The 19153-nt window shown below is 42.0% G+C and overlaps 1 protein-coding gene across 3 annotated transcripts in view; it reads right to left on the reverse strand.

Annotated features, from left to right (window-relative positions):
* LOC121167960 (dynein heavy chain 3, axonemal-like) overlaps positions 1–13958 on the reverse strand; it is a 119389-nt gene extending 105431 nt beyond the window's left edge. The window contains exons 1-9 of one of the 3 annotated variants that reach the window (XM_040997684.1): positions 13929–13958; positions 11754–11858; positions 11041–11258; positions 9838–9924; positions 9017–9191; positions 6715–6904; positions 4527–4722; positions 2015–2140; positions 642–837 (exon numbers count right to left, since the gene is read on the reverse strand). In XM_040997684.1, coding sequence (XP_040853618.1) covers positions 642–837; positions 2015–2140; positions 4527–4722; positions 6715–6904; positions 9017–9191; positions 9838–9924; positions 11041–11258; positions 11754–11858; positions 13929–13958 — 1323 coding nt within the window. Of the gene's footprint in view, positions 1–641; positions 838–2014; positions 2141–4526; positions 4723–6714; positions 6905–9016; positions 9192–9837; positions 9925–11025; positions 11259–11753; positions 11859–13928 lie in introns of all 3 variants that reach the window. The other 2 variants (XM_040997686.1, XM_040997685.1) reach the window with 2 other exon arrangements.
* Positions 13959–19153: the final 5195 nt, after the last annotated feature.

The raw sequence follows: 19153 nt of genomic DNA on the forward strand, positions 1-19153 counted from the left end.
CATTTGAAAAAAATGTTTCATAATTTAACCTTTTATAATCAAGTATTTCTTAAGGTAAAATATGTACAAGGGATAAAGTTTTAAAAAATTCTCCTTGATCCCTAGGCTACACAGATTTAGAGGATATGAAGATGCTTTGAAAACTAGGACCTAGTGCTTTAAACTTTTACTGTATTTTCACACTGGAGTAATTTTATGAAAAAAAAATCTCTAGATGAACAAAGCTGTTTGTCTTTAGTGGTGCCTTTTCAAAGAATAAAAGTCAATTATTGTCAGTGAATATAAACTTAACATTCTGTAAATATCAAACACTGATTTGAGATCTTTTTCAATTCCTTCCTGTAGCACATTATGTGGAAAAGTGTCCCCTTTCCTCACACTGTGACAGTTATGCATTCTATTTTAGGTAGTTAAAAAAATCCTAACATTTTTCCATTTATGTAGTCTTACCAATTTGATAGTGGGTGATCATCTCATGAAAGTCTGCTGTGCTTTTTTTTTAAAGTCATGCGTATAAACTATTAATCACCTGATACATGTGCAAGGCAGCACGTTTATTATGTGGCCTGGCGCATAGCTGAGGGTATACATGATTATAGCCTGGTACTAACTAGGCTGTTGACTTTAAGTTCCCCCCATACCTTATGTATCATGAAAAAGGAAACAAGGTCTTCAAGGGATTTAATGACCAACTCCCTAAGATGGAGTGACATTAAGGATCCAACAGAGGCAAAATACTCCTCAATATGTCGAGAAGAGTCATAATCACTCTTGGGAGCAAAGTGGGTCCACTGTTTCTTCTGTGAGACAAAAAGTTGGGCAGAGATGGGGATCCACCTGTAAAGACAGCAGGGCATTTATGTCAGCAGCTTCCTTCCTGGGCACCGAGACGCCCTCTCGGGCTCAGCTTCACTCTGTAATGAGGCAGATGAGCTCCTTTCCCACTCAACAGCCTTGCACATCATTACTTTCATTTCCCAACCACATCACCTGCCAACACTCCATTTCTGGGAAGACAGAATTAAGATTTGAATTCAACGATTGTTCATCCAATGGCAATACCAAAAAGACAGGGGCTATTGGTGGCACATTCTGCTAAAAGAGTTTATAGTTCCTTCATTATCATTAGAGACTGAGGTGAAGAGGTATAAGAAATTGGAAACTTTCTATCCAACTTTTCTCTGGTAAGTGTCTGACTTCTGATTTAGATTTAGTAGGGAAAAAGAGAAGCAAAGCAAGTAAACTCAAAAAGAGGAAACTCGGGCTGCTTGGAAGTTGAGAGTAGAAATTACACAGCCAAGAGAAGAAATGGATGCCTCATTGTTCTTATCCTCCCACGTCCCCCAGTGTCTCATTCCCACAAGGAACCATTGGCTGTTTCATCCTGCTATGTTTCTTCTTTTACGGCTGGAAGAGTGCTACTACAGCAATCAGAGAATTACCAGTAATAGGCATAGGCTGCAGAGGTAACAGTAATGGGCACAGCTAGGCATAGCTAATAATAGTCATTGATGCAGAGGTAATGATTATGATTTGCTAAGCAGCAAATATGTGCCAACCACTATATACACATTTTCATTGGTAATAGAAACTGCTCAGTAGGTATTACCATCATCACCATTTTAAATAATGGAATTACTCTGGCTCTAGGTATAGTCCTGAGAGTATTTGCAAAGAACAGGAATTGCTTAAACATATGAAAACCCTGAAAATTTGAGGCGGTTTATCTGGACCATCCACATACAAGTCACTCAGATGTCCCAAAGATCTCCCAAACAGAGGAGATACGTATGGTACTCTCACAACAGATGGCAATGAAGGAATCTCAAAAAGGCAGAGGGAGGCTAGAAATGAGGGGTGAAGAGCAGCTGGACATTAGACAGAAGGAAGAAAACCAAGAAGACCAAGGAGACCAGCAGGTGCCAGCCAATAAGCTACATGCAACTCTCAGGCTGGGAACCAGTTTTCATCTTTAGGATCATTGTGACACAGCCCCCTTCCTTAGGTCAAATACTTGTCGAGAAGGATCTGGCGAGCTTGCATGCAGTGCTTCTGTATTGTGACCCAGTACTCCTCAGGCTGCAGAGGCAACTTTCCCTCCAGCAGTTCTGCTGTTCGTACAAACCGGAGATTTTGAAATCTGCCAGAAGGGAGAGAGAAAACTGCTAAGTGAAATGACTCCCTGTAAGACAGGTTCAGAGGGCACATGTTCTCACTCTTCAGCGAGAAGAAACATAGCAGAGTAAAATTCATTATATCTGACAAAGCTACGAGGAAGGAAGGGTATGATCCAAAATAACTTCTAAAAATACATGTTTATTTATTTGTAAACAGAATAACAGAGTGAGCAGAAGGGAGGGAGACAGGGAGGGAGGGAGAGAGAAATGGAGAGCCCTGATATGGAATGCTGACATTGTGGGCCATGGCTTAGCTCACTGTGCTATAATACTGGCCCTTCAAAAGAACTCTTGCAAGGAAGAGATTTATAAATGAATCAAACTCATAGGTGTTTTCTGAGCCTTCCTGCACCACCTCACTCTATATGTTCTCCTTGGAAAGCAAGGCTTGGGTACTAACTAGGTATTTGGCTGGTATTCAGATGTTACTTGGACCAATAAAAGTTCTTTGCAACACTAAAGACACAGAGGACAGGGCCAGGTAAAGCAGCATCTTTCACTCTCAAGTGTGTTTCACCCAAGCCTCACTGTGGCCTCTGGGTGAGCTTCTCAAGACAATATAGATTTCTTTGGTTTGACATAAAATGCGGCTCTCTTTTCTTCCTCTAACCATCATGGTTAGGTTAATCAGTCAGAAACAATGAGAGTCATTTCCATTATCAGGAGGATCTTTTAAAAATATGTGAGATCGTGTCACTATGTTAGAAACCCTCCAATGACTTTCCATTGCAGAGTACATATCAGAGTCCTGCCTAGAGCCCACAAGTCTCTCCTCAGTCTACATTTTCTCTCTTGTTTCTCTTCCACCCCCATTTCTTGATATCTTCTCCCATCACCCAGCTCACTCTGCTCTCTCTATATTCCATTGCTATTCTAAGAACACCCAGATGCTGCTGCATGGAGCTTTCATAGGCTGTTTGTGTTGTTTATTGTACTTATTCCTCCAGTATCCAAGGAGCTAACTTCCTCACCTCCAAATCTTGGCCAAAACACAAACTCCACAGTGAAAACCACCCAAGGCTATATGTATGGTTGTGCAGTCAGCACCCTCCCTGAAGGGTCAGAATGAATGTTCTGCTTTCCAAACATAGTACTCTAATGTTAGTGTGTGTCCATTTCAGGAGATGCAGAAGGGTGGGCAGGAGATTTCCCAGATTCAGATGAAAGTATTTTATGGGTTGGTCTCTCACCCTACTCCTACAAAAACTACACTCCCTAGCCTTATGACTGGTTAATTTTGCTTCTGCCATCTTCTAACATATCATATAATTCACTTATCTATTGGGTTTCTTTCGTCTGTATTTCCTCCTCAAGAATGAACTCACTGCTGTATTTACTGCACTAAATGCTTAGCACATAATAGGATCTATTGATAGTAACACCACTCATCCTGTAGATATTGTAAGGGACATGGTGTCCCTTACATCATGCAGGCATTCAAAGAATATTTATTGATTGAATGGATAGATAGCTTTCTGTCTTCCTATGATGACCTTAATCTTTACCTATTTTTTCCAAAAGCCATGGATGTTAGCCTCTTTGCCACACTAATCAGGCCTTCTTTTAACCCACTAGTCCACCAATTCTGTTCCTAGTGTATATTCACTCATAAAGCCCTCTTAAATCACCACTCATTGCCTATCACTTTCAAAAGTAGATCTTTGCCCAATTTCTTGGGTTGTCTCAGTTTTTGCCTCTGATTTTCACCCTCCACTTTAATGACCTAGCAGGACATTTTCCTTATCTTCCAAAATTTCAACAGCCTATATTTCCAGTTCTTTTTGGTGGAGGTGCTAAACTAAGTCTTCATTGTGTGTAACCAGGAACAAGGTATTGTTAGGAAAGGACAGAACCCCGAGGACTTCACTCATGGCGCATGCATGGCAGCCAACCTTTAGTAGCCAACTCTTGTTACCACCTTACAATTCTAATCTTTAACAAAATCCTAACAAACTTCTCCAAGCAACAAGGCTTCCTTACAATTAAACACGTTCAAGGCTAGACATCCTCCCCAAACCAAATATAACAGTTATTGGTTAAGTTTAGCCAGTCCAAATTAAGCAAACATATCTGCTTTTAATTTTCCAAAGAACCACACAGATAGTGACAGTTCATCATTTCATAAGTTTGATTTTGTGTGTGTGTGTGTGAGTGTGTGTGGTGTATGTGTATGAAGATCAGTGTCTTCATTTTCCTACCAGGAGAGACCCATTAGAAAAAAAAAATAAACTGCAGTCTAGAATGTGTGATTTTCTTATTTCACTGCAAGGTTCAGGCTGTTCCCACTGTACCTAGTTTGACAGGCTTCCTTATATGGAAGCAAAGACAAGAAGCAGGGGTAACTCTTACTCTGTAAACCACAGGTCTTTCAGGCTCAGCATCATGGGGTTCACTGTGTGCAGGTGCTCCTCATTCCACTTCTTGGCACTCCTGAAGTCACTGTGCCAGGGCACAGGGGCTCGGATCACTCTTTGAGGAAACATGCGGGGTACACTGTTGATGAACAGCCTTTTTTTTTCCATTGGGTCCAAGAGGATATAATCAACTAGAATCAAGAGGGAAAATATCATATTAGTGAGGAGGGACCTTAAAGCCCTGTTAGCTTCAACATGTTACCAGTATCTGAACAGCAGTTAGGATAATTTTGGGAGTGTCCACAGCCCATATCAATTGCCATTTCAGCTTCCCGCTAACGTGTACCCTGGGAGGCAGCAGGTGGTAATTTAAGGAGTTGAGTCCCTACCTTCCACATAGTAGAACTAAATTGAGTTGCTGATTCCTAGCTTCAACCTGGCCCAGTCTTGGCTACTGTGTGCATTTGGGAAGAGAACTAGTAGATGGGAGCTCTTATACATTTTTACAATTCTAAAATAAAATAAAAGCTTAAAACAATCTACCATAAAAACCCATCCCAAACAAAACACTTAAAATGTAAATTATCCTCTGTTCATTTATAGTGGGAAATAGCCCTTCATCAGCGAGATCACAGCTAAGTCCTGCACGCATGAAGGAGAACAGATGAAGCTCCAAGTCTCTGGTTTCAGCCTGACCTAACCCTGGCTATTGTGGCCAGTTGGGGAGTGACCCAGTGGAAGGAAAATCTTCTTTTCCTGCTCTCTCTCCCTCTCTGCAACTCTGTCTTTCAAATAAATAAGTAAATAAATCTTTAAAAAATTCAGCACAATAGATATCACCAGATACTTAGGAATGGAAATTTAGGAACAAAATATTTTATATGTTAAGGGAAGGAAGAGTGGCAAAACCTTCATAGAAGAAATACTTGTGCCTGGTCATAAAGAATGAGTAAGTGTTTGTTTGGAAAAGAAGGGCAGAGCATCAGTGACAGAGGGAATAGCATGTAAGGACATAGTAACATCACTTTTGTACAGTCGCAGAAAGCTGTACAGCGGCAGAGCTCAGCCACAGTAGTGAAGTTAAAGGTGAGAAGACTGGAGGATTAAGTTGGAACTGGAATTGAAAGGACCACAGATGTTTATTTTTCAGAGTCTAAGTACACAAAGAGTCAATAACACCATTCAAAAGCTAGTTAGGAAAATATAGACACCATGATAGAGACAGCTGTTGCTCTGACAGAATAGCAAAGTAACGAACAAACTGGTTTATCCTTCTTTGATGTGCGTCTCACATTACTGACAGTCATCAAATATTTCCCAGTGATCCACTGTGTACACAAGACACGAGGCTAAAGATAAAAGGAAGGATCAATGATAGGTCTGTGACCACTCAAGAGCTAATCATCTAAGAAGCCAATACCCAAGGGGAAATGAAATATCAATGCCAGTGTTAAGTCATAGTTGAGGGGGAAAAGTGTGTGTTGATAGCAGAGACAGGCAGTGCAACGAATGTAGAGGACAGAGTGATCACTGAGGAATGTAGTAAGAGACAAAAATATTTGGGAGAAGTAGGATTTGAGCTAGAATCTATTTAAAAATTCTATTCACTTATTTGAAAAGGAGAGAGAGGTACAAAGAGAGAGAACTCCCATCTTCTGGCTCCCCAAATATCTGGAGCTGGATTAGGTCCAAAGAACAGAGTTGAAAAGTCAATTTAGATCTCACATATGGACAGAGTAATCCCAACTACTTGAGCCATCATCACTGATTCCCAATCTCTACAATAGCAAGAAACTGGAATCAGGAGCCAGAGCTGGGAGTTGAACCAGGTACTTTGATATGGGATGCACCAGGTCATCTGCTGGCCTCTTGAACTAGAGAAAGCTGTTGCTACATACAGCATTGTTCCAGAGTCAGTGACATCTTTATCACCCAAGAATTTGTAAGAACCATAAGTTTAGATTTACTGAATAACAACCTGAATTTTAACCAGATTCCCAGATAATGTGTACAGTAAAGTAAGGAAAGTGCTGGTGCGGATATTAGTGGTAGGGGCAGCAAAATTAAAGAATAAATGATGATTCTGGCATATTCATTAGAACCAACGTGACAACCGATAAAACAAAAAGAAAGAAGGCACCAGTCCCCTAGAAATCCTCAATCCCACTTGTGCCCAGCCTTACCAATGCTTTTCATGAGGCTCTCATAATAGTCATTTTTTTTCTCATCCACGAGAGCACTCAGCAAGGGTTCTAGGAACGGACTTGTCTGCAGTGAGTTAGAAATCAGCTTCAAAATTCGAACCATCACTTCGTCCTCCTCGGGGGCAATCATGTCTTTCCGGATTCCATTGGTCAAATAGTAATAGTATCTCTTCCATGAACAAATCACCAGGAAGAAAAAGAAAAAAATAATCACCATTGGGTAACTGTGGCCACCAGGCCTACCTATCAGCTTCTAAGAGACCCTGTTCATACAGCACCCATTCTCACCCTTCACCTGCTACATGACGCCTTCTAGGTCTACTGCTTCCCACACTCACTTTGCTACAACTGCATCACTGGTGAGTTTGGTCCATGACTCTAAAGGGTTCAGCAGAAGCCGGAGGCATGTCATGAAGGACTGGTCAAAGGATTTACAGCTGGGAAGTATCGGATGAGTATGAAAGGTAGGGATGAAGGCTGGTGACTGGGAAATGAGACACTCCTTAAGGGGATTCAAATAATCCAGCTTCTTGCTACACTTGGGGGGCAGCAGGTGGCTGGCTCAAGTATTTAGCTTATTCTCAACGATGTAAACATCATCAAAAAGAAAGCGAATTTATTATTTAAAAAATATATATACATGTATGTATAGATTCCCAGCTCTTCCCCAGATACAGGGTTTTAACACATATCGCTAGGTGATTCTTATCTTCAGGCAACTTTAAGAAACTCTGCGTAGCTGTTAAGAGCGGAGATACTCTGATATCAGCCAAATCTGGTTGAAGTCCTAGTTTTGTCTCCTACTGTCTTTTATCAATCTCCACACCAACTTCTGCATTTAGACAATGGATAAAATCATAGTATTCAGGCGTTGGATGGTATCTGAGCTACATTAGTGTGATTTGCCAATTGCACATACTTAGTCATCATGACTTTAAAATAATTTTTAAAAAATGTATCTGTTATGCAGAGAGGGAGGGCAAGAGACAGTGCACTCCCCTCGCTACTGTTTCACTCCCCAAATGCCTACAAAGGCTAGGATGGAGCCAAGGTGGAGCCAGCAGCTCCATCCAGGTCTCTCACCTGGATGGCAGGAATTCAGCTACCTTAACCAACGCTACTACTTCCCCGAATCTGCATTAGGAAGAAGTTTGAATCAGGGTCGAGGGAAGAGTATTTAACCCAGATACAATGATATGCGACATGACCTAAATGACTACCTCATAGGAGGAAATATATATTAGTTTAAGAGGCAGAGAGGTGAGTTTTTACTGCTTATGCTATAAACCCACAAGTTATTCTTCTCTGAAGTTTTGTTTTTCTTCTTTCAAGACATAGGTTAGAAATTGAAATATCCATCTAGAACTAGGCAGGTAATATTGATAAGCAGAATTTGGCTGGACATTAGAAAATAAAAAGGAATGATGGGGCCCATGACAACCTGGACAACATAATGCTCACAATAAAGGAGGTAACTACTACTTAACTCCAGATAATTCAGTCTTTTTAAATGCAAGTTGGAAATCTAGCTTATTTTATTTTATTTATTTATTTTTTATTTTTATTGGAAAGGCTGATATACAGAGAGGAGAGACAGAGAGGAAGATCTTCCGTCCGATGATTCACTCCCCAAGTGAGCGCAACAGTCGATGCTATGCCGATCCGAAGCCAGGAGCCTCTTCCGGGTCTCCCACAGGGGTGCAGGGTCCCAAAGCTTTGGGCCATCTCGACTGCTTTCCCAGGCCACAAGCAGGGAGCTGGATGGGAAGAGGGGCCGCCGGGATTAGAACCAGCGCCCATATGGGATCCCAGGGCGTGCAAGGCAAGGACCTTAACCACTGTGCCACTGCCTCGGGCCCTGGAAATCTAGCTTAAATGAGGTTTCCCTCATCTTAAAAACACACCCTTCTGGCCAAATTCTGGCATTACAAGGTTGTCAGATAAAATGTGGGCCACACCGAGATATACTCAAAACCATTCTTTTTTTTTTTTTTCTGAAACTCAAATTTACCTGGTATTCTATTTGGCAAAAATCTGGATACTCTGGCCTGTGGCCATGCTGTACCTATGTTCTCAGAAAAGGACATTGGGTCTCAAGACTTTACTGCATACAGCTCATTCTCTCTCTCTCTCTCTCTCTCTCTCTCTCTCTCTCGTTTGTCATGGGGTCCAGGGACTCTAAAAACATTCCCAAGTGACTCTGCCATTCTTTCCTGGTGTGAAATCACTGAGGTGCCAAGAGCAAGACTTAGCAAACTGAAAGAGGCCAGTAAGAACATACCTCCAGATCTAGTTCAGACGGCTTGCTTTCCTTACGTTCTAGTTCCATCTCCTGCTCTAACATCACATTGATTTGCTGTTCTGGACTCATAGGTCTGCTTTCTGGGAGGGCCAAAGATTGTTCCATTTCCTTCTTCGTGGGTAGGCAGGTGGAGGTGCTGCAGGCCAACTTCATCCTGAAAAACAGACACAGCTTGACCACTGATGTCAGGCCTGCTTTTTCCAACTAAGGAGTGTGATTCTGCAATAAAAGCTCTGTGACCTCTATTAGTATGTGTATAAACTTGAAAGATGTCCTTAACTACTCAGCAACTCATGGGTATGTTAGCACTGGCTTTTCCCAGTTGGTTATAGTATCTAAATGCTTTGTTTAAAAGGTAGAGAGACATAGAAAAACAGGAGAAAAGTCTTTGACCCACTGTTCATGCCACAAAAGGTCTGCAACAGGGAGCCAGTGTTGTGCCAGGAACCTGAACTCTACTGGGTCTCCCACTTGGATGGCAGGGAACCAAGTATCTGAGCCGTTGTCACAGCCTCCCAGTGTTTGCATGAGCAGAAAGCTGGATTCAGGAAGGCAGCCAAGACTCAAACCCTGACATTCTGATTCAAGTGGTATCTTTAACACTATGCCAAACACATACCCCAGTTAATTTATGTTTACAGCCTAAAAAACTTTGGTAGTTTAAGGCAATGAGCAGACGAATCATGCATCACTGCACGTGTGGGGATGCTCTGGTGCCAAGCAGCAGGGCAGGCTTTAATGTATTACAGCCTTCCTGGTTTCAGTCCAGGTCCCCACTGCTGCCCACAGTGACACGTTACCCAGTGGAATCCTCTTTGTCTCTGAAAGAAAACTTCATCTTCTTCTTGAAGGGCTCTGATGGGTTTTTACTTGCTGGAAAGCAAAGAAAGAAGGTTTCAGTGATTGGCAGCAGCCTAAAACTACCTGTCCATAGAGATACGCCTCTTGGAGCAATCCAGGGAGCAAAGATGGTCCCACTTTTACCATTAATCAGCTATGTGACCCAATTCATCATGTTGGGCTTCCGCTTACCCAACTGTAAAATGGGGATGAACATATTTTCCTTCCTTCCACTGAACAAGCATTAATAACTACCAAATCAATTCATTTCCCAATACTGTGTGTATTCCAACTAGTATGAGCTGTACTATTGTTTTTCTTAACATTTATTTATTTTTTACTTGAAAGTCACAGTTACAGAGAAAGATAAAAAGAAACCTTTCATCTGCTGGTTCACTCTCCAAATACCAGCAATGGCCACAGTTGGGCCAATTAGAAGCCAGGAGCTTTTTCCAGGTCTGCCATGTGGCTGTGGGGGCCCAATGCCTTAGGCCATCCTCTGCTGCTTTCCTAGGCCATTAGCAGGGAGCTGGATGGAATATGCAGTAGCCAGGTACTCGTAGGAGATACCAGCACTGCAGGTGAAGTACTGGCTTGCTCTGTCACTGTGCTGGCAGGAACAGTGGATTCTATATTGCTGGCTTTGTCTGATCTTCTCTTTCCCTCATTTGCCATCAGGAAAGCCAGATGCTTTCTGTCCTGTGGAGAGGCCCACATGTTAAGCAACTGATGTTAGTGGCCAACAACCAGCAAGGAACTGTGGTTGTGAGTGAGTCTGGAACAGAAGCATTCCTTAGCTGCCTTGCGATGACCATGGCCTTTGCTGACAACCTGCGACAGATCCTAAACCCAAATGACCCAGTGAAGCCATGTCCAGATTTTTAACCCAGGGAAGCTAGTGAATAGCAGTTGTTTTAAGCCATAGACTTATGAGAAAAAAATGTAGCGCACAAGTATATAAAATAGCACTTGCTATAACTAAGGGTTCCATACTGTTAGACATTACAATCATTACCACTGCACAGACAATTAAAGTGAGGTTTATGAAGTGACCCAAAGTCAGCTGTAAGAAGAAATGGGAGCCAGGACTAGAACAAAGGGTTGGAAAATTTCACCGTAAAGCCCTCTTGTACACTGGCATAGACTGCCACAAGTTACCTGATGGCATCCCATGCTCAGTCCTGTCCCGAGGGACAGTGATGGTGCCTGGCTGGTAGATCTTCTGCAGGTCTTTCAGCTTTAGGTCTCGGGCCATCAAGGAGTAGTTGTTGGCAATGGAGTCGCTGGGCCCACGGTGGTGATGCTGCTCTTTGAAGGGCACAGCCAGAGTCCATGATGTGCGTTGCATCAATGGAGGGTAAACGCTATGTGACATGACAGTCTAGGGGAGGAAATGCAGAATAAGACATGACAAGGGACATCTCTGCTTCCTATACTTGGTGAAAATAACTTTCTGACCGTTCAACATCAGTTGAACTTCTCTGATTGCTGTAAGCATAACTTCTGATATCAGGATAAATAGTAACAGCAACTTTGTGAGCCAGGTAATTTATACCACTTAGCTTTACTCCTAAGGAACAGAACTAAAAGGTATATATCTTCATTTTACAATTAAGATACCGAAATTCAGACTTTACATAACATGGTTAAGTGGGAAGGCCAGGTTTTTGTCTGTTTATTTGTCCATTTGTTTTGTATGAGAGCACAAATCTTTTCCCACACTGCTGTAGCCTCTCCTGGTGGCAGAAATGACCAAAGCCACTAATGCCATTTGTCAAATCTGACCCCACTGGTACCTGTTGAATACCTAGAAAGAATAAGTGTGTCCTTTGCCTTGTCACCCTCCACAGAAGAGCCGACAGCTGGGTAAGCATACCTGATAGAGTTCAGAGGGTTCTTCATTAGTTGAGGGAGGGAGTGGTGGTAGTTCTGGTCGTGTCTGGGAGTGGCTCATGTGATGTATTGAGTCATTTTTGTCAAACTGCAGGATATGACAAGAGAGCCACTCTTTAAAAATTAGGACATATGTTCAAGCTTTTTAAGTTAGTTAAGATTAAAGAGGTCCCCAAGAAAGGTTTTAGGTACAGAGTACTGCCCAGAAAACACTCTTCCCTTCCCATCCATTACATATGGTTCATTTTTAACTCATTAATTTGTCCCTTCTTGAGCATCTTCTGAGCAAATTCAGATATTCATTCCTGCTGAGAAGAGTTCAGATCTGAAGGCTTCATCAGGTACTTTACTCTTGGGTGAGATTAAAAGGGTGACTCATTTTTTAAATTTTATTTGAAAAGCAGAGTTACAAACACACACACAGAGAGAGAAAGCGAGAGAGAGAGAGGGAGAGAAACAGTTTGTGTGTGAGAGAGAGACAGATTTTTCTCTCTACTGATTCATTCCCCAAATGGTTGCAACAGCTAGACACTGGACTTGTCAAAGTCAGGAGCCAGGAGTCAGGGCTTGGGTAATCCTCTGCTGCTTTCTCAGGCATACTAACTGGATCAGAAGTAGAATAACAGGGACTCAAACTGGCACCCATATAGGATGCTGGTACTGAAGGCAGCAGCTTTACTTACTAAAATGCCACAATGCCAGTCCCAAGCGGGACTTTTAAAAAATGGACACGTGTATCTAGATGTCAGTCACATACCAAATGAAAGTTATGGATGTCTGAATTGCATCTTTGGAAGCAATAACGTTATATGGTCAGTGGAAAAATCTTCTCTTTTTCCTAGCTTTTAAATCTGTTTCAAATAAAAACATCAAGAAACAACAAGCAAACACTACAAAATTCAAACTTCTTGAGTGAGTTAACAGCAGGAATAGGAATGAGTAATTAAGTCAAAAGACCATGACTTCCTGCAGTCAAGGACCATATTCACATTATTTTAGAGGTGTCTTAGCATTCATGTTTTCATTCAATGTGGGGTGAATCTGATTTCAGCCCTCATACCAACTGGGAAGCTACTCTTTCTTCCAAAATAAGTAGAATATAGCCCCAGTAGGCAAAACTGACTCTATTTCAACTTGAACCTATATGTAAAGTGTGACTAGGCACATACTATAGCTCCAAGGCAAGGTATGTGAAAATAGGCCAGGCCACAGAGCATTACATTATGCTAGACATAGAAACTGACTGGCTCAGAGGTAAGCAAGAGACCCAAAATGGATTCATACAGTGTTTTCAGACATTTCCTGTGGAACTAGTGAGTTTTGGGGAGTATGACCCACATTGAAGTAAATTTGTGCTTCTTCACACTGAAAAAAAGAACACTAACGTTATACACAGAGGCAGGTAAGTAAGTAAGTCAATAACAGAGCGCTCAGGTTAGACATCAACACACCACATCACACAAATAAAAAACCATTCTTGAGATAATAAAGAAAGCAAACCATGAAAATTGTATAGACTGCAACAGGGAGAAGTAGAAATTCAGCACAAAGAAATTCAGCTGATTATCAACAAATCCACTTTAAGTTGATAAAGTTTCAATGTTAAATATTCATCTGAGAATTTTGCCATATGGTAACCTACTGGATCTTAGCTTTTATAACTAAGATTCTGGTAGCTAGAATGGTACTTTTGGGCCAGTCATTTTTTACTAGATGTGATATCTGTAGGTTCTTCAAGGAGGCAGGTCCCAAATGCTTGTCTAAAGATCTGCTACATCAGAATGACTTAAATATTAGTTAAAAAAATACAAATCCTAGTACTTTGCTTCAAATCTTTTGGATCAGAATCATTCAGGGTGGAGACTAAGACTCTATGTTTTAAAATGTTTAAAAATATTCTGGGGTACCACCAGAGCTGGGACTTGTTGGACAAAATATTTGGATGAATGGTTTCAGAAAGGAAGGGAAAAAAAGCCAGCAGGTGTCTATTGCTGAATTTTTCCCAAGAAAATTCGAAGATTCCCAAAAGTCTAATTTGGCAAAATTCATATTTCAAGGCATACATAATAAAAATGTGATCATCACACCTGCTCAGACAAGGGAAACTAACATGGAAGTTGCTCTGTTATGTAAGGTTTGCCTTAAAAGTCACACCTACCTTCTGAGTTGAACAATCCCTGTCGCTCATGGTGGCCACTCTAATTGTACCTATGAAATAATAATAATATAAAATAAATAATGAGCTCTCGGCTTCTCTGGAAACAGGAACTCCTCTCCTGTCCTGTTGCTCTGAAATTCACTTCTCCTTATATAGCATGATGAGAATGACACCAACAATGGAACTTTCTGAAAGCTCTGTTTCCAGGGCTGCCTCTCTGAGGTCACAGATGTTAGTCTTCTACGGAGTAAACCTGGAAGAAGATGAGAAAAACTGAAGCTGGAGAAGGAGCAACTCGGCATTCTGCTCTTCCAACCACGGCCCTTCTTCCTTTCCCTTGAATAGCTCCTTGCTTGGAACTTTTCTTGGAACACACCAAGTTTACTGTAGAGGAAAATGGAAGCAGAGTTACCTGCCAGTGCAGAGAGTAGGGAAAAATCGCTCAACCAGACCATCCTCCAGCAGCCTGCGCACTTCTCCCTTTTCTGCCCAGGGCCATTTTAACACTGATGGAGGTTGTACCAGGGCCCAAGCCAGTAACCAAGCCTTCGCGTCTGTTGTTAAGGAGACGAGGGGCTCCTGCTAAGCCTTCATACAAGACTGGGCTTGATCTAGCTCCCTGTCCTGGTGTCTGTCTTTGCTGGAGGTCCAGCTGGTCAGCAGGAAGTGTTCATGACAGAAGGAAAGATGGGAGGGTGTTTCACAATGGCCCAGAAATGCAGAGATGGGTGGCACTAAGAAACCGTGCCATTGGAGAAGTCTAAAAGCACAAGGCATGATGGAGAAGTTCTTGGTATCCAGAATTCAGAGTTCTGGCTTCAGATCCTGCTCTTCTCATTAATAAGCTGTGTGCCTTGAGCAAGTTGCTGTACAAGTGTCCTTTTATCATCTGTAAAATGTCCATAATAGGAGTATCTTCTTCACCAGGTTGGTCTCTGAAGATTCAAGGAGACAATTCTTATAAAGCGATTTGTATATGTTAGAAGGATGACTAATAATTCATTCCCGTTTTGGACTTCCTGGGGCTTACCATTTCCAAGTCCTACATCCTGGGGGCCCTTGGACAGTTTTGTCACCTGACACAATAAGCACTCTATATAAATGTTGTGGTCAATGTCAGTATCCTGAGAAACAAAGCAACACAAGTAAATACATACATATGTTTTCACCCATTAGGGACGATAGCAGCTGCTGCTCCAATATTCAAAACACACATTTTACAGCTGCTTTCAAAGTTATGTCAAAAACATGCTTGACTGACTGAGCTGTTCTGAGGTATCATCCTTAAATATGTGTGTTTTTTTTCTAATTAATTCCCCCCACAAACTCCATGATGTCTTTATTTTATGATCAAGGAAACCCAAACTGAGAGATTACTTTCCCAAGTTGACCTGATACAATCTGAACTGCTTCCTGAAGGCCACTGTGTACAGAACCTTATGGAACCTTATGGAACCTGTCCAGAACACAAATGTTTCTGAGGTCTGATGGAGAACATTCATACAGCACCAAGTCCTTCCATTTTCCCCCCTTTCTTTCCTTATAATTGAGCCAAACTGTCAACCCTGAACTTTCTCATATCTTCCATTATCACTCCTCATCAAGCCTACCCACAGTTTTAAACAATACTTGAAATAAAGCAGCGAAAGGCTTTGAGCCATTGATTTGGATAGAAATGGGGTTATTTTTAGGCTTGGTATACTGAGCGTGAAACATCACGTCCCTTAAAAAACAATGACGTAGGATCTGCGCAATAGCTTACTGGCTAACGTCCTCACCTTGCACATGCTAGGATCCCATATGGCACCAGTTTGAATCCCAGCTGTCCTGCTTCCCATCCAACTCCATGCTTGTAGCCTGGGAAAGCAGTCAAGAACTGCCCAAAGCCTTGGGAACCTGCACGCAAGTGGAAGACCTGGAAGAGGATCCTGGCTCAACTCCGGCTATTGTAGCCACTGGAGGAGTGAATCAGCAGATGGAAAATCTTTCTCTCTGTCTCTCTTTCTCTCTGTATATCTGCCTTTCCAATAAAAACAAATAATTAAAAAAAGACTAATCCAATGAGGCAAAGAATTAGAACGAGAGGGGTTCAGTGCAACAGAGCCCTTTGGTTCTATGTGTGAGCATAAGACATACTCCTATCTGAAAATTGATGTCCTTTAAGTTTCTCTGTGCTCATAAACAACAAAACAATACTACTGGTTTCTGCTGATTAGGAACACTGCTAAGCACTTAGTGCATGAGCATCATCTCTGAATCATCTCAACAGACCTAAAGATAGATATCAGAATTCCTTCAAGTTTTAGGGTTGAGGAAACTGAGACATTAATTATTCTACCTACAGTCATTTAACCATGTCAATAGCAAAACTGGAACTTGGTACCTGCATATGGAATTTGTTCCATGGCTTTAATCAAAACACCACCTAAATGTTATTTGACAAAGATGGAAAATAAAATGCCGAGCAAAGAGAATGAAAAATGCCATCGCCTCTTTGCCAGCCACCTCACCCACACCACAACTGTCATCTGATTTAACTTTCTTCAGTAATTCCCAATACAGGATATATACCTCAAGCTTTATAGTCCTCGCAACTACAATTTCCTAGGGTTGCCAGATAAAACACAGGATGTCTCATTAAATTATAATCGCAGGGAAATACCTTTTCAAGTAAAATAATTTTTAGTGTAACCCACTCAACATTTGGGACATGGTTCCACTAAAAAACTATCAGATGTTTACTTGAAATTGGTACTCATCTAAGTATGCTGTACATATATTTACCACATCTGGCAAGATGGAGGGGAGAAAGGTCAGCTAAGTTCTAGGCTGTCCCCATCTCAATGGAATGAATACTTCGGAATCTCAATCTGTGGCTGAGGAGTTTCCACACATTTCTGGTTCACGGCTCAGTGCTCTTGGAAGATCTTTCCTGAGGCCTGAAGTTGTTGTTTAACCAGAACAAGTATCCACTGGCGTTGTTCTACTAAAGCATCACCCTCTGGGTAAAAATGGACATTCATTTTCCAGTTTTGGAGGCTGGCAATCTAAGATCATGGTACCAGCAGAGTAGAGTTCTGATGAGTAGTCTCTGCAGGGTTGCCAGCTTCTCACTACATCCTCTCATGGCAGAAAAAGGGCTGTGAGATCTCTGGAGTTCTTTTTAAATGGGCATTAGTCCCGCTTGTAAGACCTAATTATCTCCTAAACATTTAATACTATCCCATTGGAGATTAGAATGTCTTAATTTATTTGAAAGAGGGACAAAGACAGATATATAGATATAGATATCATTTATATGTTTTTATATGCTGGCTAATTCCTTCAAAATGCATGCAGCATCTTGGGCCAAAGCAAACAGCCTGGAACTCAGTCTGGACTTCCTATGTATTTGGCAGAGAATCCAAGTACTTGAACTTTTTCCCTGTGGCCTCCCAGGGTGTGCATTAGCAGGAAGGTGTAATTGGGAGCAGAGCCAACTCTAGACATTCTATAGGAGGCAGGTGTCGTGAGAATATTTTAATCACTGTGCCATTACCTCCCTCAGCATTTCAACATGTGAGTTTGGGGACAATGGGAGATGGAAACTACAACAAGTAACTGTGAAAAGGCATAGCAGTAGCTGCACATGCACTTACTTTTCTAAACCCATCAAGTGTACATTGAGAACCAAGTCCTGATGCTATGGAGAGATTCTAGGACCCTGGTAGTTCTGGAATATGTGACGGGGTAGAAGACGCAGGCAGCACATGGGGGAAAACAAAACCTGCCTGGGCTTCAAGAAAAAAAAAAAACTGTTATAAAAAAAAAAATTTAAAGCCAGTGGGAAGAATCAGAGGATTCACAGACGTGCCCCTAGATGGCACTCTTAATCAAAAATCCCAGGCAACTTGACTTTCAAAACTACAACTACCCCAGGATTGATGGCTGCAGTGCTTTACACTAAGGAATGAATGAATGAATGAATGAATGAATGAATAAATAAATAAAACCAAACATTTCGGGGGGGGGAACGAGATCCTTTACATTGCAGCCAACAAAAGGCATAAAGCTAAACAATTCTTCCTGAAGCTTAAGAATTTAGGGAGAAGGGCTGGTATTGTGGCATAGCTGTTTAAGCTGCCTCCTGTGACCCTAGCATCCCACATGGGCACCAGTTGAATCCCAGCTGCTCCACTTCCAATCTATCTCCTTGCTAATGTGCCCAGGAAAAGAGTGGAAGACAGCCTAGGTGCCTGGGCACCTGCCACTGTCATGGAAGACCAGGAAGGAGCCCCTGGCTTTGGACTGGTCCAGCTTGAGTGTTGTGACCATTTGGGGAGTAAACCAGCAGATGGAAGATCTCTCTTGTTCTGCCCTCCTCCTGTCCCTCTCTCTCTGTAACTCTGCCATTCAAATAAATATGTAATAAATCTTTTTTAAAAAGAATTTAAGGGAACTCATCTGTTTATATTATCGTTTCTCCACTTGGGTGCCCTCCCTCAATTTATCCTATTCCTCCTCCTTCTCAACACCACCATCACCATCATCATCCTCAAGCTTACCTCTCTAGCCACCATCCTGATTATTTCTAGAACTACTAGGTTGCAGAATAATAGCAACAAATATTTTTGCATTCCTACATGTGTCCTATAGGTTATAAGTTCTTTACAGCCAAAACTGTAACAGTCTTCATTATTAACCCAGTGACTGTTACTCTTCACCTAGAGTCATTCTTCAGGTTGTTATGGACACAGACCACAAAGAAGGGGAAAGTCAACAAGGCACACAGAAAGTGCCCAAGTGGTAACAAGCCCTTGGACTTAGCTCTGTCCCAGGTTTGGTTTTTGTTGTTGTTGAAGATTTGAGAGGCAGAATTACTCGGGGGTGGAGAGGGAAAGACAGGCAACCTGTGTTCCCATCCACAAATTCATTCCCCCAAATGACCACAATGGTGAAGCGAGGAGCCTGGAACTCCATCCAAGACTCCACTGTGTATGGCAGAGGTCCAAGACCTTGGGCCATCTTCTACTGCTTTCTTATGTGCATCAGCAAGGAGCTGGATCTCAAGGCAGGCAGGCAGCTGGGACTCAGACAGATGTTTAGGTAGCATGCTGGTACAGGGGGCAGCTTAACCCACTGTACCACAATGCAGGCCCTTCTGTCTCCATTTCACAGAAGAAACCAGGGCTCAGGAGAAGTAACTGTCCAGGTCAGAGATGAAGTGTCAGCCATGGGGTCAGCAC

This window comes from Ochotona curzoniae, unplaced genomic scaffold (assembly GCF_017591425.1).
Source record: "Ochotona curzoniae isolate NIBS_2020 unplaced genomic scaffold, NIBS_Ocur_1.0 patch435, whole genome shotgun sequence".
Classification (NCBI taxonomy): Eukaryota; Metazoa; Chordata; class Mammalia; order Lagomorpha; family Ochotonidae; genus Ochotona; species Ochotona curzoniae.